This window comes from Martes martes (assembly GCF_963455335.1).
Source record: "Martes martes genome assembly, chromosome: 14".
NCBI lineage: Eukaryota > Metazoa > Chordata > Mammalia > Carnivora > Mustelidae > Martes > Martes martes.
Genome location: NC_137902.1, coordinates 15,648,177 through 15,672,428, shown reverse-complemented (window position 1 = coordinate 15,672,428; position 24,252 = coordinate 15,648,177). Strand labels below are relative to the sequence as shown.

General features: G+C 46.7%; 1 protein-coding gene across 9 annotated transcripts in view; it reads right to left on the bottom strand.

Moving 5' to 3' along the window:
• ABLIM1 (actin binding LIM protein 1) overlaps positions 1-24,252 on the bottom strand; it is a 294,975-nt gene that overhangs the window by 146,499 nt on the left and 124,224 nt on the right. For all 9 annotated transcript variants that reach the window (XM_080823245.1, XM_080823250.1, XM_080823252.1 and 6 more), the window contains exon 2: positions 635-769. In XM_080823245.1, coding sequence (XP_080679371.1) covers positions 635-769 — 135 coding nt within the window. The remainder of the gene's footprint in view (positions 1-634; positions 770-24,252) is intronic.

The following is a 24,252-nucleotide window of genomic DNA, read 5'->3' as shown; positions in this document are numbered from 1 at the left end:
CTCTCCTTCCTCGCTTTCCCCACTCAGCGCCGCCCTGGCGCCAGAACACCAGATCAGCATATTTCATACTAGGATGTCAACAGTTACAAACCCCAAAAGGGAGGCTTGTTAGGTTGAGGAAATCAACCTCAACTCGTTAGCTTCTTGGAGACCTTCCAAGCATTCTTGATTAATTCTCCCTTCTGAATACACACGCACATACACGCACGCTCGTGCACACACGTGTTCCCCACTCACCCCACAGGACCCAGGGATTTAGAACCCTAATATTATAAACTTTCCAGCTCGTCTATAAATAATGGCTGTGGGGACAAGGTGACTTTGGGATAAGAGTCCCTCATTTCAGGGGAAAATAAAAATAAGTCACAAAACACAAAACTGGGTTTTTACGGCTCTCACTCCTCCCAGGATCAGGACCTTCAATAAACACAGAAAGGCTTATGGACCATTAGTCTTCAGGGGACCAGCCTCCCCCTTGAGTCTAATCTCACCCAAACTAGACAAGGGAAATGATGCCAGGGCCTCTGACCAAATTCGCTTACCACCGGGTGGCCTGGCATGGGGTTAAAGGGACGGACCCCGAGGTGAGCACAGACTGACACGCCATGAGACCAAGAAGCTGGAGGCACCATACCTTTGCAGGTGAAACATTTGATGTGGAAATGTTTGGTCTGGACCCGAAGTACTTCACCCTTGCATGGCTCCCCACATTTATGGCAGTGAATGACAGGCTTCTCCGATGGGTGGTGAGGGTCCTGAGGGTGGGCCACTGGGGGAAAAAAAAAAGAGACCCATGTGAGTAGAAAGCATTCCTACAGAAGGGGTTATTATGGGTGTACAGAAATAGCCCCATAATTATGTTATCCAATGAACCACACGTTGATTCAAGAAGGATCAATTGAGCCCCTTCTCTGCACCATAAGCATGAGGATACACAGAAAAAATAAGAGAATTGTGGCTTTACCCATCCAGTGGGGGAAAACACTAGGCTTGCTCCTCTGGGAGCCAGCAACCCTCTTTCTTCCCCCCAGATTTCTCTAGGATTACATAATTGGGCCATGGACTATATAACACTGTTTGGTTCAATATTTTGTAATATGTATTTGTAATATGTCTTTATCTTGGTTTAGAAACACCTATCAGTAAGGAGATCACAGAAGACTGTAAGCTCATCAGTGCTGGGGGAAATTTCTTAAAGTTCATATATTTCTCCCCATTTTCTCCCCAGCTCCTCAGAACACAGCAGAACCCTCATGCACCAAAGGAGCTCAGCAAATGCATCTTTACTCATTAGGTAGCATGCACTGGCCAGAGGATCGTCTGGTCTACCAGAAAGCTGCCCATGGTCCTCATTTGGTAACTCACATAACCAGCCAGAGGCCTGTGATGAGCCTCGTGTTGTGTGCACATTCCCTCATACACACAATGTGGGCGCTAATTTTTTTTTTTTAAGAAGAAGTTCCTAATAACTATGCGGATCTCTCTGAACCTCAGCTTCGTTTCCTGTAAAATAAAGGGGATTGGATCAGGCTCTAAAATCATAGGATGGGGCTTACTGGTCTTATTTTCTCCAGTTCCCAGAGGTCAGCCTTCAGAAAATGGGAGTTTTTGTGACCACCCTGCCCCAGGGATAGGATTTACAGCCTCTCCCTTATAAAAGAGCGGAAAAAAAAATAAATAACCTGTTAAAAAAAAAAGAGAGAGAGAAGGCCGGGAGAGGACACTGTGACTTTAAGCTGACAAAGGTCTTTGTTTAACTTGCAATTTCTCTAGCCAGAGAATGCAGATAGGCACTTTGTGCTATTTTTTTTTTTCCCCCTGATTTGGGTCCTCAGGAGGAGGAACCATGTGATATACAGAAATGTATTACATAAGTATCCACATGAGCAAGAGTTGGGATAAGAACAGTGAACCTAAAATTAATCAACCAACAAAAAGAGCAAAGATGATTTTTTTTCCCCTGCAACACTAAAACCAGGTTGGACTGGGGGGAGATGTGGGGTGATATGCTGAGACTCAATTTAGAAAGCTGGTTCCAGCAAGGCGCCCGCCGGCACTACAGGTATAATGGTGCATTTGTTTCTCTTGGACCCTGTAATGTTCCCATCTCACCTGGAAAGAGTTTGAACAACCTGGTCCAAATAATCCATTACTAGCTAAATTCGGAGCAACAAGGTGGTCCTTGTGAGATTTTGACTAGGAGCAGGTGTGGTTTCGGGTTAAACACCTGATCCAAATTCTCTGCGCTGGCCCTGGGAAGAGTCCACCCAAGGTACCAACACTGTGACACAGCTGCATTTCCTTACCTGCCCCTTGGGACTGCTCTTGGAAACGTGTACTTACTCAGCAGTCAGTATTACCTGAAGGAACTAAGGAGGGGCATCCTTTCAAGACAGCTAAAAAAAACTACTGACTTTTAAAGTGATATGTAACGAGGCCTCATATCTATTCACCTGGGTGTTAAAAAAAAGTATGTCTTGGGGCACCTAGGTGGCTAAGTTAAGCATCCGACTCTTGGTTTCAGCCCAGGTCATGATCTCAGGGTCCTGGGATCGAGCCCTGAGTCGGGTTCCGTGCTCAGTGGGGAGTCTGCTTGGGGGTCTCTCTCTCCCTCTCCCTCTGCCCCCCACCCCATGCACATGTGCTCTCTCACTCTCTCTCTCAAATAAATAAGTAAAATTTATTTATTTATTTATCTTTTTAAAAAAGATTTTATTTATTTATTTGAGAGAGGGAGAGCCAAAGAGCACAAGCAGGGGGAGTAGCAAGGGGAGAGGGAGAAGCAGGCTCCCTGCAGGGCGGGGACTCCACCAGGACCTTGGGATCCTGACCTGGGCTGAAGGCAGACGCTTAACCATCTGAGCCACCCAGGTGCCCCAGTACATAAATCTTTGGAAAAAAAGTTTATCTTAACAGTATCTGCTTCAAGTGCGAAAGAAGAATACGAGTTGTTTTTTGCTTTTTGTTTTGTTTTGTTTTGAAGTGAATTCCTGCTTCCTATGAGACTGGAGGAAAGTGATACTTATTGAGCCTCCATCTATCAAATGCCAGGCATGGCGCTAAGAGCTTACCGGTAAGTCATTCTATCCCCTCCTCACCACCACTTCCCCCTCTCAGGGGCGTGGGTTATATTGTTCCCATTTGACAGATAAGTAAATAGAAAAAGTCCTTGAGCAACCTACCCAAGGAATGGTAAGTGGGAGCTTGAAGATCTCCCCTCCACCCCGGTCTTTCTGACTCCCAAACTTAGGCTTCTCCTTCTCCCATGCTGTCTGAGTCACAGACTGTTACAAGTCAGGCAACAGTTGACTGAACTCAGCTCCCGTGTAGTTCTAAAAGCAACAGCTAGGACTTGACTGGCGAAGGGAACAGAGTGTGTCATGAAGTATCGCCGGTGGGTCTGGCACCCAGTGGTACTCCCCAAAGCAGCTCCGCTGAGCCCCGAAGCCAAGCCCCGAATCCGAACCCCTGTGCCACAGATGAAAAATGCCGATTCCTCAGCCCCACTGAACCTGGGGTGGGAATCAGGGTTCTATCATTTTTGTAAGCTCCCCAAATGATTCTTTTTTAAAAAGATTTTATTTGAGGAAGAATGAGTGCAGACCGAGAGAGAGAGAGAGAGAGAGAGAGTGCAGAGCGGGGGGCAGAGAGAGCGGCAGAAGCAAACTCCCCGCTGAGCAGGGATCCCCACACGGGGCTCTATCCGAGGACCCCGGGATCATGACCTGAGCCAAAGGTAGACGCTTAACCGATGGAGCCACCCAGAAACCCTCCTCAGATGATCCCTATGCATACTACAGTTTAAGAACTATTTCCCTTTAAAATTCAGATAGTATGGATAAGCAAGTTCCAGGAATGTTAGAGTGAAGAAAGCGGTCCACGAGGCCATCCTCTTTAGAAACAAGATTGGAGCACAGTGCGCCTCTAGGCCGGAAGGGAGAACGCATTTTTGGATAAGAAAACTGCACTGCAGTTTCTCTTGACACTTGAATTCTTTATAGCTAAGCAAGTAAGCCATGCTGAGTAATGATGAGGGGAGGGAAATATCATTTCACTTCTTGGCTTTTCCCTGTGTCTCAACAACGGTGCCAGTGCAGCGGCCGGCACCAGTCGCAAAGGGCAGAATTGGGATCAGCATTTGCATTTTGCAAGCGTTTCCCTTTGGAAATATGTATTACACTCTGAAGTCCTCTTTGCCCGGAGGTGACCTTTGTTAACCGCCAGAGATGAGCAGAGCCTCTATCACGTTTCCTTGCCTTTCCATCACATATCAGCCCAGGCAGACACGTATCGGAACCTCCCCCTTGTGAAGGAATGGGCTTTTCTTACTAGAAAACTGATGGGATCCAAAGACCAAGCAAGCACGTTCATTGCATCCCAACAGTGTTGACAAAAGAATCTCTCTCTTTTTAAAGATTAATAAAGAGGTTTGTTTTATATAAGTGCCTCCAGCAGTTTGGTTAATACCGAATGTATGTGCATTGGCTCAATTTTACATTTTTGAAATATGCTGAGTCAGTTGCAATATGGCCATGATGGTAATTCCACACTCTTACTTCCAATTGGCTCTGTTGCTGATTTTTACACAACTGCTCCACCTTTCAGAGCCTGGGTGGTCCCCACTTATTCTACTGATAGGGAGACTGAGGGGCGAAGAGCTTACATTCCTTGCCCCAAGCTACTAGCAGGTTATTGGCAGACGCACCCCGAATAGTCAGGCTGCCTGACTCTTTCTACTAGACCAAGTAGTCAATGATTTGCCCTGGAACTTGCATAGACAAGCTGAAAATCTCCCATGGCTCAACAATTCACTGCTAAAATAAGAGTTGCACAATGAAATCCCAAAAGCATGGCTGCATACTTTCTGAATAATGAGGAAATATGACATGAAGAGCTAAGAGTCCATTTGTCCAGAAAGGCAAAGGGATTCCTCCATGGTGCAATATCCCGTTTGGAGGGATTCTGGCTACTCAGGTAAACAGCCCATCGTGAGCTGGGAAGTTTCACACTCTCTGTCACAGGCAAGCAAGGCCAGTCATGCCTCTGAAACTCCAGTTAAGGACGGAAGTCAAAAGCGCCATTTTGGATGCATTACTTTCGAAATGCCCATGGGGTACGGCAGGTGATAAGGCTGGGGGACTGAGCTCAGTAAGGAAATCCCAGTAGCCTTTAGCGCCCCCAAGCAGGGGTCACTACAGGTGGTAAGAATGCCACAAAGATTAGGCAAAGCCCTTCCTTCCAATCCAGAACCAGCATTGTCTTGTCTTGCCCAACAGACCATGGAACTAGATCCCTAGAAGCAGAACAGCTGAGAAAGCAAAAATCTGCTTAGCAGGTGACAATCACAAACCCATGACAGTGTGCGAAGTGTGAGTTTTGAGTGGCTCCTGGTTATCGGAGGAAGTCAGAACCCCCTCCTCTCCTCACACTCCCTTAGCCAGCCTTCAAAGACGCAGTGTTTGTGCCTGTTTTCTGAGGGCTCGCCACTGCTCTTTCTCATTTCACTCTCAAAGAGCCCCATGAGGCAGGGAGAACAGGGACCGTCAATGCCAGGTAACAAATGGGCAGAGACTCAGAGGAACAAAGTGGCACAGCCAAAGTGACACAGCTAAGAAAGGGAGTTGGCAGTCAATGCATGCATTGCTCTCTGTACTCAGACAATCCCCTAATGCTGCCGCTTGGAACCTTGAGGTCATCCTTGATTCCACTCTCTTTTCCTCTCCCACTAACTTCTGTCCACTGTCACATTCCTAACTCCCCCTTCTCTTGCTACACGAATCTAGCTCTCAAACTCCTTTTCTCAGAGTGTGGAGAGTGTCCTACTCCCTGGCTCCTTCTTTGCACGAAGAGGTGGCATTAAGTCCCCATTCTTACTTGGTACATTCTGTACATGGTCGCTTCTTCCAACAGTATGGATGGCGGAAAAGAGTGACTTTACAGTGGACAAATCTCATGGGCACTACTTCAACCAGGTGCTCGAGGTCAACATCAACAGTGATGGTCACACTGATAGTTTGTACCTTTGAGATAATGTGGGCAAAACTGGCATTTTGTCTCTGTGGTCTTCCTTCCAAAAACCCCATAATTCTAATCTAATCATGAGTCTGCACGAAGAGGTGGCATTAAGTCCCCATTCTTACTTGGTACATTCTGTACATGGTCGCTTCTTCCAACAGTATGGATGGCGGAAAAGAGTGACTTTACAGTGGACAAATCTCATGGGCACTACTTCAACCAGGTGCTCGAGGTCAACATCAACAGTGATGGTCACACTGATAGTTTGTACCTTTGAGATAATGTGGGCAAAACTGGCATTTTGTCTCTGTGGTCTTCCTTCCAAAAACCCCATAATTCTAATCTAATCATGAGAAAATTCCAAAATTGAGAGACAGTCTACAAAACCCCACCCAGCATTCTTCAAAACTACCAAGGTGACCAAAACCAAGGAGGAAAGTCTTCTTGTCATAGCCATAAGAAGCCCGAGATGGTAACTCAAGGTTACTCATGGTAACTAAACGTTAATGTGGCATCCTGATGAGATCCCAGAACAGAAAAAGGACATCAGATAAAAACTAAGGAAACACGAATAAAGAATTTAGTTAATACTCCCATCGATACTGGTTCATTAATTATAACAGAAGTATTATATTAATGTAGGATGTTACTAATGTTGGGAAATTCCTTACACGAACTTCTCAAATTTTCTATAAATCTAAAACTATTTTTAAAAAATAAAGTTTATTAAAGTAAAAACAAAAGAGCTTCCAACAGTTCTCTCAGTCCCAACCCATCAAGACTAAAGTTTCGGTCTAGCTTCAGGGATCTTCGGTAACATGGTCCACACTAGCTGTCTAGATTCTGAGAAGGAGCTACATTTGCTGAGTCCATAGCACTGTGTTAAGTGGTTTTGAACTCAAGCAGTCCAACCCCAAAGAATGCACACTAAAACACTCTATTATTTGTGTATGGAAAAATACAAATACCCCTTTGGTTGGGCCTCCTCACGACTCCCTGACCTATGATTTTCAGCATCCTCGGAGCCTCCACACAGGGCCCTCAGCCTCACCTGGAACGGTTTCTTCTTTCCCTCCTGCCCAAAGCCACCCTGACCCATGGGGCCCAGCTGATCTGCTGACTCTTCTCTGAAGCCTTCACTCTGGGCCACATTGATCAAATACTTTGTTCTCTCCCTTGTCCTTCCCCACTAAATCTCTGTACTATCACCCAGCGTTTGATTTTCTCTTATTTTGGGCTTCCTTTGTTTTTGCTTCACAATGTATCAATGCTGGCCCTGTACGAGTACAAGATCAGTGGTCAGTTCCTCCAAATTTCTGGGATACTTCCGACTTCACACATCGAGTAATCTGAGTTGCCATCTCTGTGCTTCTCAGCTCAATTTTTGGATCAAGGAAAATATGGTTACCCTCTGATACCGTTCTTGGAGCATCTCCCACATAAAGCCACAGAATTCTGAACTTAGAGCATCTCAGTAAAGAACTCCCTAGCACCATTCTGTTATTACAGCTGGTACAACTTATTGAACACTGACTATGTTCCAGGCATTAAGATCACTAATTTATATCGGCGGTCACAGGTCATTCTCACAAACGCCTTACGGCGATGCTATCCTATTATCCTGGGGCGCTAAGGAGAGCACCAGGGCTGAACCGGAAACCTTGTTCGAGATCACACAGCTAAGCAGGAGTCGGACTCCAGAGCCCATGCTCTGAAGCACCGTGTAGGGGATTTCCACAGGAAAGTCTTATGCAGCACAGACGGAAATCAAGCTAGTGCAATGTACTAGCTAAATTCTGATTACATAGCTCAGAAGCAGTGAACACCCAGCTGCATCATAATCCCAAAGGTAACACCTGCTAGTAAATAAGCAGATGGGAAATAGCGCTTCACATATAAAAGGAAATTATTCCAGGCTGCAGCAATTTCTGGGAAAAGAACGCTCCCAGGGGGAGGGTGATACAGGGAGGAAATGCAGCCCGCCATCAGGAGGGCCCTCCCTGCAGCCTCTACTGTAAGCCCAGGCCTGGACTGGTCTCTGGTTTAGGATCCCTCTGGATTTGCAATCATAAGATGATATTCTGCTGGCAAGGCTGGTTTCTGCTTCAAGGTGGGAATCCTATTCTCCTGGGAGTCTACATTTCAGAAACTGCTGGATTACCTAGAATCTTTTCTAGGCTTCTTCTCCATTAGTTCCCATTTGATCATAAACACACATCACAAAGATGTGTTCTCCCTGCTCCAGCCTCCCCCACCTCCTACTCCCCTTCTTTGTGTTAGAAAACGGCCCTGGTATTGAGCCCAGGGAAACAAGAAACTCAAGACTTTAAATAAATGCAGAGTGCTTAATTTGTAGTTTACCTAAAAGTTCATTTCCTGCTGTGGCAAGTGGTAGTTACTTGAAGCTACACACTGTAACCCCATCATTTGTTGTCCAAAATGATCTTTCTCTTTAATTGGCTTCCACAACCTCATTTTTTTTTTTTTTATATACACCGTGTTAGTTTGTTAATCAGGATTATTATGTGGCACAAGGCACAGGGCTCCTTGGCACAGACACTCCCGGCAGGCGGGGGCGGAGGTATCAGCAGGAAGGCTGTGTTCTAGCTGCTCTGCCGCTTTCCACTGGTGAGACGTCCCGATACTTGATTTGTCTTTGAGGCAGTGCAACAGGTCTTCGCTACTCCTCTAAACATAAAAGGCACTGTCAGCTCTTCGTCAGCTGGCTTCCTGATTATGGAAACAGCCCAGAAGCAAATCTGGTTAATCTGACTCTCACAAGGCAGAGAGGTCCTAGGATTATAATAATTCAGCTGGGAAATTTCCTCCTTGTAAATTACATGACGCTTTTGCCCGGATGTGTCACACCTGCCTTCTCTATAGGAAGGCGAGTCTTGGAAAGGGATATAAAACCAACTTGGAGACTTCTCCCTCTTCTAAAAGAGGGGACTTCCGAGACACACCTCTGGGCTGACATGACTCACGGAGGCAACACCCTTCTGTGACCTCTCCTAGCCTTTCCCTGACACAGTCAGTAATGTGACTTTGGAGCACACTGATTTGCTTGGAGTCCCACCTCCTCTCCCTCACAGGAATTAGAAAGGACTTCGGATGAGGAGGGAGGCTCCCTGACCCCCAGGCTGTCTTCCCTGCCATTTGCTTTGGTAAAGAGGGACTAAGAATACAGGTCCCACCTCCCAGGTGACCACATGAGATCATCCCCTCGTGGGAGCCCCTCCAGCACCCGCCGGGCACGCAGTGGCCCACGTCAGCAGCGTGTCAGTATGAGCGGGTATGTCTCATGTGTAACAAAAATCCCTTCTGAGATTTGGTGGAGTCTTTTAAGGTCATCCAGGGATCTCACATCGCCCCTGCACTGGAAACTCCATTCAGAAATGGATCCAATCAAGCAACTGGGCAGTGGCTTGAGGCTGAACCCTGCGGGCAGAATACCACATCTTTACAGGCTGCTCGAGAGTCACCGCCATGCTGATCTCCGGACTGGGAGTGACCATGGTCCTGCTGGAGCCATTTTGGGAATGAAGGTTCAGATACAGGATTACCGTCTCTGAGTATCTGGGCCTAAGGGCCTGGGACAGGGTTTAGCTTAGGCACAGTGCCAATATTGCCTTCTACCCCCCCAGTTCCAAATCCAGACGCCTTAGAGGAGTTAAAAAAAGAAAGAACCAAGATCAGGTCAAAGTGTCCCTGTGAGGGGATGACCGAAGTCTGGGAACAGCACAAGAAGTTTCCAGTTGCCCTGCCTTTTCTTTTTGGCGACTTCTACTTGTGGCTCAGGATACGCTGGGAAATACCAACTAGTTAAAAATAGCATTTTAGGGCACCTGGGTGGCTCAGTGGGTTAAGCCTCTGTGTTTGGCTCAGGTCATGATCTCAGGGTCCGGGATCGAGCCCCGCATTGGGCTCTCTGCTCAGCAGGGAGCCTGCTCCCCCTACCCCCGCCTCTCTGCCTACTTGTGATCTCTGTCTGTCAAATAAATAAATAAAATCTTTTAAAAAATAGCATTTTAGACAAACTAAGGAAAATGATGAATATGGGTATGGTACTTTGTAATTTATAAAAGGTGTTCAAAAATAATATCTCCCTTGATCCCATCAACTTCAAGTTATCCTCACCCTACAACAATGAAAACAGGGCTTCAGGGATGCTAAGGGAATTGCCCCACAAGTGGGGGGCTGGAGAGGACCCTTGCTGTGGAGAGCCGACTCTGCACAGCCCTGCCCCACTGTGCAGCCAGTGACCTCGCCTTAGTCCTCTGAAATAGGGCATGGCGGGGCGGGGCGGGGGCGGGGTGCGTGGCATTGACACCATGGAAACTGGCAGACTCTACACCTCAGGGCGTTCCCCCATTCCCCTCCTAGAGCTGGTTTAAGCATTCACCAGCACACCCCTGGGTTGAGGTTACAGTGCTAGTAAACAGCAAAATGAGCCTCTTAGTTCAGGAAAATTCTAAATTTCAGAAATAGGAATTTGAACGCTTTCTGAAAAGGCACTCCCACTCCTGCTCTGTGAACAAACATACCAACTCGCCTTCCCCGGGATCTCTCCAGTGTCTGCAGCCCCGTGGGGAGACAAAAGCAAATGGTTTGAGTTCTCAGCATCCAACATGCAGAATCAGGCAGGATTGTACAAACACAAGCCCTCCTCTCTGAGTAGGAGACCTGAGACCCGAGACCCCCAGACCCGAGTTTCTGGTCCATTCAAGCTTTCTGTAGGACAGGACTTTGCCGGGTGCTGCCTTTGCAAGAAAAGGCAAACACGCATCATAACCTGTACTTGTCTCCTGGCCAGGTGTTCTCCTAGTCATCCAGGTGCTAGCATAACTCTGGGGGACTCGATCATTCCTATACTGAACTTCAGGGGTTCATCTGCCTGAGTGTGAGAGAGGAGATTATCTGTTGAGGTTAAGAAAGCTTAGACTTAGTGAAGTCGATCACTGGGAAAGAAAAAAATATGTTTCAAATCCAACGTGGGACTGGGGGAGAGGGAACAGACATTAAAAATACGCCTCCATGAAAACTAAACACAACCTTTCAGTCCTTGGAACATAATTTCTCATCAACAGAGTCCACAAATACTGACCAGGCGAGTGCCGCGGCGTGTGCTCTGTCATTCAGGCTCTGTGGGACTCCAGAGATGCCATCCCTGCTTCTGAAGGGGGGCATCCCAGGGGCGTGCACAGCCCACGGGAAACCCTGCCTGGGGAGCTGACCAACACAGAGAGAAAACTCACCCTCTCCTAGGAGGTGAAGACTATAGGACAGGCACAGACACTACGCGAGGACTTCCGAAGAGAGAAGGAAACAGTAAGCTGGGACAGAGGGGCAGAGAGTTCCTCTAGAGAGATGAGAGTGGGATTTGACCTGGGGGCGCGCTACAGGGGAAAGGGTGACAGGGAGGATAGTTCAGAGAGCTGGGGCACTCTGAGCCCTCCGGGCCCTAGTCGGGGAGAGCCTGGGACACATTTGGGGGGGGATGGTAACTTCATCTTCTGAAATAGAGGCTTCATGGACAAGAGCAGCAGAAGAGGAAGGGGGCAGTGCTTCTGCCTTGACATGCTCGTACACCCCAGGTCCTGCCCTCACAGAACTTACCGCTTAGTAGGGTAGATGCAGGGAGGTGGAGGGAAGGTGGAGACAGAGACAGAGAGAAAGTGTAGGAGAATGAATGAATATGAATACAAAGGTAGAGAACAGATCACGTGCCAGAGGAAAATCGTGAAAAAGGGAAAGAGAAAGCAGGAAAAAGAGCTTCGAGAAGGAAGCACCCTTTCATTGTGCCTCAAAGGAAGGGTAGGATTTAAATGAATGGGAAGGAAGGGAACGGCCTCTTAGACAATGACGGGTGCGATGGGGTGTGCTTGGGGACCATAAGGAAATCTGGTTTCTCTGAAGCACAGAGGAAGGGAAGGGCATCATGGAAGAGAAGACAGCGAGAGAGATTTGCCCCTGTGCCTCCTCCAAGGACGGGCCGAGGAACAAACTTTAAAGTTCCTTACTTCCCCCGCATGGAGGTCTTGAAAGGAGGGACAGAACCAGAGTAGAGTCTAGCTTATCTCTTAGGATCTGAGATAGGACTGTTTTTCAGCTCATGGTGTAGGCAAATTGGGAGCCCCCCGCTCTCCCATGATGGTGTGCGTGGAGATGTCACCACCAGTGGTGACTCGGTCACTGTGTGTTCCGGCCAGACAGACTTGGTGCGAATCCTGGCCGCATCCCTCTTAGCTCCGTGATCTTGAAACAAGTTGCTATCCTTCCCTAAGCCTCAATTTCCTCTTCTGTAAAATGGGGATAAATCCTACTTTGATAGTTGGGAGGATACATGAGTTAATGTATGTCAAGTGCTCAGCACTTTTCCAGACAGCTAAGCCAGTGTTCGAGAAACGGAAGCCATTACCATTACCATGGTACTTCGACGCAGGGATATGGTGGGACACAGTTTAAGGTCCTTGATCATAAACTCCCATGTGCTCTACCTCAAACTCAAATATGTTCAATTTCCAGTTGCGTTGTTGTCTGTGACTATTGGCAACAGACACTTGCTCTTATGCTGTGTCCTAGCCAGTGAATGGTCAATTCATCCAATGAACCTTACAGCCTTCAGTGTACCATTCCAGACTATCCCACCGGGCTGTAAACAGTAGGTTTTATTTTAATAGCTTTATTAAATTCACATATCATACAATTTACCTATTTAAAGTATACGATTCAGTGACTTTGGGTATTTTCACAGTTCCGTGATCACCGCAATCTAATTTTGGAACATTTTCATCACCCCCAAAAGAAATCTCATGCCCATTAGCAGCCACTCCTCGGTCCTTCCCCTGTTCAGTCCTTGGCAACCATCAATCTCTTTTCTGTCTCTATAGATTTTAACCAGCAGGTTTGACTAGTGTCTATGAGTCTCAGCTTTCCAATGTTTGCTCAGCTATCCAAGGGAACGACTGTAAATGCACAAGGAAATGGGAACCACCCAAACCCTTTCCACATCTCACACCTTATTGATGCATAAAATCCTCCCTACTACAGTATATATTTGTTTTTCCCCAGTACATCCCCACCCTAAATAAATGCCCTCATTATCCTTTCATCTTGGCTGTCTTCCTGGGAAAGAGACCACGAAAAAAAAAATATATTTTTGATCAAGACACCATCAGACCGTGTTCAAGGCTCAGGTGGGAGCTTTCATGATCACCAGTTACCTAGAGGTAGATCAACTCCAGTGATTTGTCAGAAATTTAGAAACAATGGGACATGCCTAGACATGACTGATCCGCTCACCAAGCTGGGTGTTAGGGGGCGTTTACAGAGCAGTCAGGAGGAACCCAGGGAATCTACATCTTCAAACAGTGTGGGTTTGGGACTCAACCGTTTGATCGCTTTGCCACACAATAACCAGAATGATCGTTTTGGACCAAATTAGAGCACATCATTCCACTCACCAAGTCCTCTAAGCACTTTCACTGCGGGACCCAGGATGCCACCAGTGGCCCCAGAGCCCTGGCTACCTCTCCAGTCTTCCCAGGAGCTCTCCCTCCAGCCCCCGGGCTCCAGCTCTCATGGCTTTGGGATCTCCATGTGTCCTCTTCCCTTCCCCACAAGGCTTGTCCCCCAGCCATTGGCTAGGCAGGCCACCTCTCCTTTTGGTCTCACCCGAAGGCAGTTTATCTGCCATCTCTCAGAGAGATTTCTCCAGCCCATCAAAGGAAAGGCAGTCTCCCTGCGTCCCCACCACCCCATCTCTGTTTCCCGTCCTTATACTTACAATCTAAGCATTCTGTTTCTCTTTCTGTGCTCTCCACCACAAAGCTTACTGCTGCTATATCCCCAGGGTCTCGCCCAGTCCTGGCACCAGGTCTGTGCCCCATAGATATGTGTTCAATACATGCACTCATTGAACACGAGTCTGGTTCTCTTCCTTAGTAACAGCCTCGGAAAAACCGCGAGCGGGTTGAATATCTTGGGTCCATGACAGTGTCTATCCATTAGGTTAATTGTGATGATGTCAATAAACTCAACAAATGATATGAGACAACGCTTGCCTACGTCTCTGACTCAGAAAACAAACAAAAGCCAAAGGCATGACTTACTGACGGCCCAGTCTCAGATCAAGTCTACCTAAGTTTCTCTCTGATTGGCAACCACACAGCAAAGCACAGTTTCCAGTTGAGCTGATCTGTGCGGAGGACCGAAGGGGGCACCAGAACCTTGGAAATGCTAACTACGGTGACCCCAGGGCATGACATGATGACACGGAGGAGTGGGCCAGGACCACTGCAGGTGGGTGGCCTGCTTCCTCCTCCAGAATCCTGAACACATGCAGCTTCTGGCCTGAAGAACCTCAAAACCATGCTTTTACCAGGTGGGTCTACACATTCCAGCACCACGTCATTATCAGACATCTCATTTCATTGCACAGCACAGAGATGAGGTGGAGCTGTCAGCTTGCTTGCCCAGGGGACACAGGCATCACGAACCCAGTCGAAAAGAATTCCTTGGTGAAGTTCCATCACCCAACAGTAGGGATTACTGGCCACAGGAAGTGACTCTTATGGTCCTGGAGTAGCTCGTTCGGGACAACCAAGGTTCATACTTTGTTCTGCTTCAGGTCAACTACAGAGAGGTTGCTCAGCAGACATGGGTGGGCCTTCCTGCTTCCGTAACTCACCTATCTCAGCTCGATTTACTTGCTTGAGTCCTGAAGCTAATCTGATGGCCTAACACGACAACAATGAACACGGCGCCCCTGACTTTTCTCAGCCAGGAATAGTGGTACTCATAGCAATAGGGGCAAACAATCATGGAGCTCTTGCTGTATGCCCGGCGTTCTTTTTAATGCCTGACATTCATGAATGGATTCCATTCTCCTAACAGTCCTATGAAGCTCGTACTAGTAACACCCTTATTTTCTGATGAGGAAATTGAGGCCCCCCGGGGAAGTTAAGGGACTTGCCCAAAGTCTCACAATCAGTCAACTGTAGAGCTGGGATTTGAACTCAGGCAGTCTGGCTGCAGAGCTCCCCCTCATAAACACAACTTGTTTTTCAGGTAAACCTATAAAATCCTGAAGACTTAGGGGATAAATGTACAAAGCCACTGAGGTGAATGGAATGGTAGTTGTCCCACAAGGGACGAACGAGACAGAAATGGACACATCTAGGGAAGGGCTTCACCAGTTCAGGCTTTGAACTTGTCTCTACTGGACACCCAGGCTGAGGGAAGTTTGACAGTGCCCTCTATCCATTACAGATCTCATTCCTAACCACCTACATTTTCGTCTTACTTTCTCTGAGAGGGATCTTGGGCCATTCCCTTTGGCTCTGAGCTGTGCACCTACCCTGCTCCTTAAAAAAACCCCAAAAAACAAACAACAACAACAACAACAAAACCTCTAGAGATCAGCTGACCTTCAACTAAGTTTATGGATTACCTACAGCATGGCAAGCAACACGTTGGAAGCTTTTACGCATCGGATTTCATCCACATTCACCCTGACAATAAGATATGGAGAAGGCTGTATGGTTTTTCTCCTGCGCCTTTATTTTCGTCCAAGTTTAAGAAACGAAAGAGGCCTATACGCATAAAAAACAAGTTTGCCTATAATGCATGATGGCAATGGCCCACTTCACTCCTCCAGCCAGCCCCTAGGCAGATGTGTCCAGAGTTTGGTGTTTTTCTGGCCGTCAGTGCTACGGTGCTTAACCCTGTGCTTACAACAGCTGGGCCATTACTTTTTAAATATCCTGTTCTCACCAATATGGCAATACCACAATTTTCAGTGAAATCTGTGGTCACTGCTTAAGAATGCAATTATCGCTCTCCTAAACTCTGGGGTGTGTCCTGTGAATAGATTCCCTTCCTTGTACAATTATTTTTCATCTCCCAGACTTAATCATTTCCTTTTCTCCTGCTCACCTACTTTCTGATAAACAATCTGTCATGGTTACTATAATTTTTTTGATCAGTTTTTGTCATAGACCTAGCAATAATTCTTCCCAATGTTCAAACTCATCCAATAACTTACTAAACCTCCCCAACCTGGAGAAAAAAGTGGGTGATCTCAGTACCATTTTAACCAGGGGGGAAAAAAAAGAAGATCTCCAGTAGGGTTAAAGCTCGGCTTTCTGTCCTCTGGGAAGGGGCAGAGATATGGGGCATCTGATATAAAGCCCAGCATCAGCCCCCCGGAGCACATGGCCTCTGGGTATAGACGATGTGCAGGATATGGGCTGCACGGCTCCCGAGGGGACGCTCCCCTGCAGGAGGAGGAGAACAAAGCCCTGTAGGGGAGCAACACGTGGGCTCTGTAAAGAAGGGGCTTTCGCCTCTTATCTCCAAACACTGCCCAATCGTCCTGCGTGGGGCTGGCCCCTGACCCCTGACAGTCTCCGTCTGCTGCTGTCTGTCCCAGCAAGCTGCTGCTCTCTGCCCGGCCTTGTTGGCTCGATTCAGGTTTAGCGTCTCCCTTCTCTGCCTACTTATTACACAAAACCACAATGTTAGTGTTGCCGCCCTGTGTTTGTGTGGCGTTCGCAGTAGGCATGGCCTTTCCCTGAGGGTGTCTCCCTCATACCAGCTCCTTCCAATGGCCAGATGCCACACTTGGCCTCTTGTTTCAAGAGTCCCGGATCACGTAGGGTCCGGTTGCGCTCAAGAGGGGAGTGAAGGCAGACATGCCCCGAACCCAAGGCCATGCCTTTCCCGCTGCACCGGAGGCTTGCTAGGACAGCTCAGCCCTCAGACCTTCCTGAGTGAGAGGTGATGTCTCTCTAAAGCCCCTGAATTACAGTATTTCTGGAAATGCCCTGAGAGGTCAAAAATGAATGCTATGTATAGCACGTGGTCCCCAGCAGACGGAGGGGAGGAGCTTCTGCACGGATGGTGGGGTGACATGATGCATGACAAACTGCCCAAGGCCTGAACTTGTCCTTGTCCCCCTGGCTGAGATGCAAAAGCCAGGAAACCTGGTAAGCATGGGGACGGGAAGTGGTGACGCAGAAACACAGGAAAAAATTCTTCTAAATGAAAAAGCGGTTCCAGAAATACCAGGCTTAGAAGCTGATGAGGCCCGAATGGAGGTTTTCCTTTGGCTTTTCTGCTGAACTTCACCCAAGTAGCATTGTCCTCAGTGAAGCCGCTAGGTCAGTCCTCAACTGTATCAAGCACCCAAAAAGAGGACACCACATTCTGGCCAACTTCTGTTTAGGATAAAGTTTAGGATCACTAAAAGTTCTACAGTGATTTTGTGAAAACTTCTCCAGGGTTGCTGGAGGGGAGGTGGGTGGGGGATGGGGTAACTGGGTGATGGGCATTAAGGAAGGCATGCGATGTAATGAGCACTGGGTGTGTTATACGGCTGATGAACCACTGAACTCTACCTCCACGAAACTAATAATATGCTCTCTGTTCATCAAATTTAAATTTAAAAAAATTAAAAAACAAAACAAAACAACTTCTCCAGTTCAAAGGAAGAAATTCCACTTAACCTAAACATACCCGTTAAGCTCCACTCTAAGAGTACCCAGGAGAGAAACAAGGGTTCCCAGGAAAGTACCTCATTCTGTTTGCATCCAATAAGACTTTAGTGTAGATGTTCTAAACCAATGGTTTTCAAATTTCAGTTTGACCCACTGAAACATAAAATCGGTTCAATGGATCATGGCCAGCATATTTTAAAAACAGAAGAGAATACAAAATAAGAGTAAATGTATTGCTTCGTGTGACTTTTATTTTAGCCATTTATATGATTAGTGTGCAATCCTGGGTCTTGATGTGTGAAGACGGATTCCTTGCTGTGGGTAGGTGTGGGGAATGCTGTATTAAGTCCCAGACCACAATCTGGAGGCCCTAAGGCCGAGTTCTGCCCACAGACATGTTTTGTTTGGCCCACACAGAGATTTTCTTGAAGAGAAAGTTGAATCATTTGCCAACATTTAAACATCTGGAGATTTTACATAAAAATTCCTATTTCTAGTCACTCTTGAAAATCAGAAGCTCTGGCCGCTTGGCGCATGTCCCTTCGTGAGAACTAGGTTGGAGCCACAGAGCAGCTTCTCTCTTTCCAGGGCCACACTGTCCAGTTTGCCCTAATCTTCAATCATGTGGGTCACCTGTCTGGCTCTTGGAGGCATCTGTATGTACAACTTCTAGGTGTACCATCCTCAACTCATCCTGACCCACAAAGCCCTCTGTTTACCCTTCCTTGTATCCACTGTTGTATTAAGTGGTCAACTAGAAGTTCATGCCAAACTCAACTGGCTGTTCGTCCTCAGACAGAGGTTATACTTCCCTGCTTCTGTCTTGCCAATTTGACCACCTCTTTCTCATTTCCTCTTTAGCCACTTGTTGCACTCCTATTCATCCTTCAAAGCCTTGCCAGCCATGACCTTGAGAGCAGAATTAATCACTCCCTGCACTGTGTGACATGTTACTTTAACAGTTCTCTAATACATTTCACATCATACCATAACTACTTCCTTATGTGTCTCTCTGTTCCTTGCTAGAATATGAGTGCATTCAGGCCAAGAACCGTATTTTATTTGTTTCTATACCTAGATTGCTTATCTCTTATTGGATTCTGACCACACATTTCAGTAAGTATAACCATCCCCCCCACCAATACATATCATTCCTTCACATATAAATTCATTCAGCATCATTGAGCACTTACTATGGAGAAGACACTGTCTTATGGATACCAACTGAATCAAATACCATTCCTAAACATAAGAAACTTATAGACCCCTCAAGAACAATCTTAAATATGCTCTCTTCTAGACAGCCTTTTTAAAAAAAATTCCTTTGAGACACTAACTCTTCCTTTGAACCCCAACAGAATATTGTTTATACCTTTTCTATTGCCTTATGTCTCCTTGATTTACATTCTCAGTCAGTACCCCTTTCTACGCTGGCTAATTCAATAACCTACTGAAGGCAGGAACTTTTCACTGTCTTAGGCTACACCTAAAATGCCTTGCAGAGAGTAGACCTCCCAAAATCTACAATGTGATCATTAAACCCATTGCTATGGTTCATCGTTTCAGGTTGGGACCTTTACATATGGCAGAAATACTTGTGTTTTCCAGATGAGCAGGTAGAGCATAACTGGACTCCAGGTTAGCAGATACCATTCCCACCATTGGTCCCCAACTCTATTCCTCAATGGCTATCTAGACAGGGTTTCCATGAGTGGCACATAGAGAACAGTCCAGTAGACACTCATCCAGCCATGGGTTACCTACAGGACCCTCAGTGGACCTGGGAACCCACAGCTCCTGCCATTTTTCTGAGGGGTACTCAGTCTGCTTTTCCATTTCCCATCAGACAGTGCAGTATGGAAGGATCTCGCTATCTTTTTCTATCATTCTGTTTTTCTTAATTTTTCTTAAACTCCTTTCTTTGCAGCGTTTCAAATCATGAACAACAGAAAGAATACCACTAGACTATAAGACCAGATATAGTGGTAATGAGTAAAACATACCGAGTATGAATAATATATTTTAGTTCCTCTAAGACTAAAGACAAGATATCTACTGAAACCATCTTTTACCATCTTTTAACAAAGGATTCTAAAGAGCTCTGTGAATCCCAGTAAAAAGTTCATCTAACCTTTCTAGAATTAGGGATGATGCCTAGAGAGTGGCACATGTGAGCCTTGACTCCAAATGAGCGCTTCCTTCCCCCAAGCCAGGCTGAGCCCCCGTCACTGCTGGGAAGAGGGGCTTTGTATCTTCATCCCACACCCACTCCCCACCACGCTCTGCACACCCAGTGTCCTATGCTGACAGCAGTCTCTGGCCACTTTAATCTCGCAGAAGGTCTGCTTTATTATGAACTACAGCCTCATTCTACACTGTGGGAGAGTCAGTGAAAACAATGTTCTTTGCTTCTCTGACATCTGTGCATTGTAGACAAGATAAAGTTAGTCAAATGGAATTGAGAGGCTACTTCCATAAAAGCTCTCACTTTTCTGCTTAAAGGGTTGATCATTTTACCCACAGAAACCATGGATTACCTAGACCATGTCAAAGTGTGGTCCCTGGACCAAGGGCATCGATGCTACCTGGAAATGGCTCGGAATGCAAAACCTCGGGCCCTTCCCCAGACCTACTGAATCAGAAACCCTGGGAGCAGGGCCCAGATATCTGTGTTTTAATAAGCCCTCCAGGTGATTCTGATGCTTGCTGATGTTTGAGGGCCACTGCCCCAGACACTAATTTCCCTGGAAGTGTTCAGAAATCCAGCATCTTCATGGTTAAGTCCAAGTATTCAAACAAGTCAGCCTGTTTGATCGCAATGGGCTAGAGACACGAGCCTCTTGGGTCCCCCCAGGGTACACTGGACCATAATAGCATTAATCATGTCAGTGTGAACACAAATACAAGGTTGCAGAGAAAAGAGGTCATGCATACAAATATTCGCCCTCCCCAGTGTTAACAAAATTTGCCCTTGAATACACGGCTCCTGCCAATTTGGGATAAACATACCTCTCAGTATGAGTCACCATCAGACCAACACACAATGAAATAGGAAGCTGGCTGGTTTCTGCTGTGGTGTGGCCAGATCAGGCTCAACCACAATGAGAGAAATCTGCACCACTCACCGATCACTGAACCTTCGGAAAAGTTCTCTGGCTCTCTAATGCTGGCTCAGGAAAACACTCGGCATTTTGACTTCAGCATACTAGAGGCGAACAACACTAGGACTCTCTTGCCCTCAAGGGCCGTGAATATGATGTCACAGAGGGGTCCTCTCCTCAAAGTGAATCAGATGCTGAGATTTCCCTCTTGGTAGGTTGAGTCTACCTTAGGATGTCTTTTCTGCAGGAATTTGGAAAAGTCAATTTGTTGTTGTGTAAAAGAGGGTTTCTGGGATGCAGTACTGGGGGTGTCATCCTTTCTGGTCACCTGACCAGGTCATCAGAGAGGCAAGAGGCAGGGCCACCTCTCAAAGTCTCTACCTCCAGCTTGGGTCCTCACTGTCTCCATGCTCTTGAGCTCACTCCCTCATCTATAATCGCTCCCAAGAGCTCCCAGTAAGTTCAAGTCAGTATTCCTTCTCTCAGATTCACTTGGACATTCAGCCTTAACTCTAGTACAAATCAAGTCTTCTTTCATTTCTGGATGAACATTTTGTAGACGTCAGTGAGTAGACGGCACAGGGAAAGGGATTAGTTTTCTAATGTGAAATTCTTTCCCTTAGCTTTGGAAATCCCATTATCTGGACAGCCCTACTGTAACGCAGCTAAGCTGGGCATACTTCTGGTGAGAGTAGCACTTCCATCTGTAACATAGTAAGAGCTATTCACACTTGGATTTGTTTTCCCTCTCAAGAGGAGCATGATAAAAACTGGAGCTCCACTCCCTCCAAAGATGCAGAGTTCAGAACTGAGTTGTACACATAAGTCACTAATCAAGACAATTTATTCTGAAACTTGTAGCATTATGGCATCTCCTTTAATAGACAGCTTCTCTTTAGCCCTACTTTAGGATGTCCTGGTCTTTTGTTATCCCTTGAAAAGCTTGGGGCTTTTGAGTTGAGGAAAAGATGAAGAACTAAGACAAGCCCAGGAGTGGGTAGGGCATGAAGCATTAACCTGGGCAGCAGGGTTGGAAAACTGAATCTAGGAGAGGCTATTAGACACTAAAAAGGGGCCCAAGGGGCAACTTGGACATGAGGAATCATGACACCATGGAGAGATCCACTGTCCCCAGACCTCCCCAAGGATGGAACAGAAATGGGTTTCAGTTACATCAGGCAGTGTGCCTGTACCTGAGTGGGTCGTGTCCGCGGCTGTGTGGGTGTTGGCAGGAGTGGGATCGACAAAGGCAGACACCCTAAGAGGCAGCAACACTTCACACCTGGAAAGGCTGTTCTACAAGACTGGATAGGAAGTCAACAAACACTTGAGGAGAGAGCGCTTTCTTAAGTTGCATTGGTGACCCAACTGTTGTTTAATTTCCCTTGTGTTTACTTGGGTGGACAGAGTAATTCTAGAAGAATTTACAGAAGGGATGGGCCTTTGAGAAGCATTATAAGGAGGCTGAACTTGAGGTAGGTCTTTGACAAATGCAGAAAAGGAGAATATAGCTATTTCCCACGAGGATAGCAGGTGTAGCATGACGGGTGCTGGAGAGGGGAAAAACCCTCCACGGTGATTCAAACAGGACGAACGTGGGGCGAGGGGAGCAGCAGTACAATTAGCACAGACTGGGGATCTAGGTAGGCCTGCGTGGAAAATCAGCTCCTCTGCTTTCCAGCTTAGCGATCTCTGGCAGGTTTCTAAATTCCTCCAAGCCTCCTCTTCCTCATTTATTGGAGAGGAGGAACACCACTGACCTTGCTGGGTCAAAGATTAGAGACAAGGTATATAAGGCTCTCAACGCAAAGTCTGTCACTTTGTATGTGTTCAGTAACTGGCAGATTAAATAATAACATTGAAAATAAAAACAAAATAAGATGGGCTTAGATAGGGGTGGGGCAGAGGTGAGCTCAGGACTTAAGGAATCTTCAATGACCAGCAGGAAGCCTTGAACTTTACCTTGTCACTCACCAAGGTTTTGGAACTGGAAATATGATGACATCAGTGTCCTAAGAGGATTACTTTGGTGCCAGTCTGTAGGACACATTTGAGATACAATACACCACTGTTCTCAGCAGCTACCAAGAAACAAGATTGCCATGTGTGTGTGCGTGTGTGTGTGTGTGTGTGTGTGTGTGTGTTTCACCTGAATGTCAGGAGGAGACTGAATGTCTCTCCCTTGAGGTTGGACTGGAATGAGTTTCACTGGATCCCACTTTTCCTTAAAAGGAAGTTGGGCCATCCAACAGTTTCAAAATCTTCCAGGACACAGAATAAAACAAACAAAAAATGGTGTGCCCAAATGTGAAATCCTCTCTACCTTGATGCTGTCTCCCTCACAGCTAAATTCTTATTCTTTCACATGGTTTCCAAACCATAAGCATCCCTCATTATTTAGATGAGCACTCACATAATTTAATCTCTAGTATTTCTTCTTGTTTTCTCTAATAAAAATAATAAATCCCTCCGGTACTTTTAAAGCTTGCACTAGAACATACACATAAGCTAGACAATTATAGCTTTTAAATGAGTATAGCAGGCCTCTGGAGTTTAGGTTGATGAGAGTGTATTCAGGAAGACAGATATTGACTGACAAACCCACAAAAGTCTCTCCTACTTATTTGTTACAGGATACAGCAAGGGTAACATGTCCTTGAACACATCAGAGAAATAACCGTTTCATCAAGATTCCTGGATCAATAAGTGTCTGTCCCTGGAAGGGGATGGGCGACCGGTTACGGGAAGGAAAGACAGTGAGGGTCAGAATATGTCGGCAAATATGTCACTCCACACTAGCAGAAGTGTGAGTTGCCAGCAAGCCTGCTTTCCAGTGAGGGCCAGCCCCCAAAGCAGACAGATATATGCAAGAGAAAAGGACGCCTCAAACCCATGTGAGCTAAGCCATCTCTAAGTGGAGAACACAACAGGGAATCCACGTCCCTCCTTCGCAAGGCCCCCCATGTTCCTCGGGAGGGAGGCTACCACGATCCAAGCCCGCTCAAGGGTCATTTGTGTCAGCTCCAGGAGGAAGAAGCAAGGCATCTCTGGGAGCAAGAAGAAATGGAGAGGACCAGAAGAGTCTCAGGATTGAGAAGACACAGCTTCAGGTCCAAGCTCTGAACACAAGCCAACCTGTTTCAACTACTGAGAATCTGTGATGGGCAAATACTAAGTAAGCTGTGTGGTCAAGAATTACAGATGGAGACAGCGTGGCTGCGGGGAGGCTCACCTTCTAGTGAGACAGCCCGTGGATGTCAACCATGTGGCAAGTGCAGTCACTGACCCATGCCCACCATCTGATGGGACACAGAGGATGAACACTGGGTCCAAGGAGCTGCCACATGACCTTGAACAATTCACTTACCCTTTCCGAACCCCACTTTTCTCATCTCTAGGGTGAATACCTAGACTACGTGCTCCCCTGGACCCCTCTCACTTTAAAAGCTATGATGGAATTCCTTTCTTTCCACAGAAGCTCTTGTGTGCCTGCCCCAAATCCTGCCTCCCTCTGTCGCTGGCTGAGGTTGGTGCAGTCAGAGAGCTGGGAGGCAGCAGCACGGATTGGCACAGACCTCAAAATAAAAAAGGAACAGCCTTTAATCAGTGGCTAAGGGCTAAGATAATTCTAGTATGTG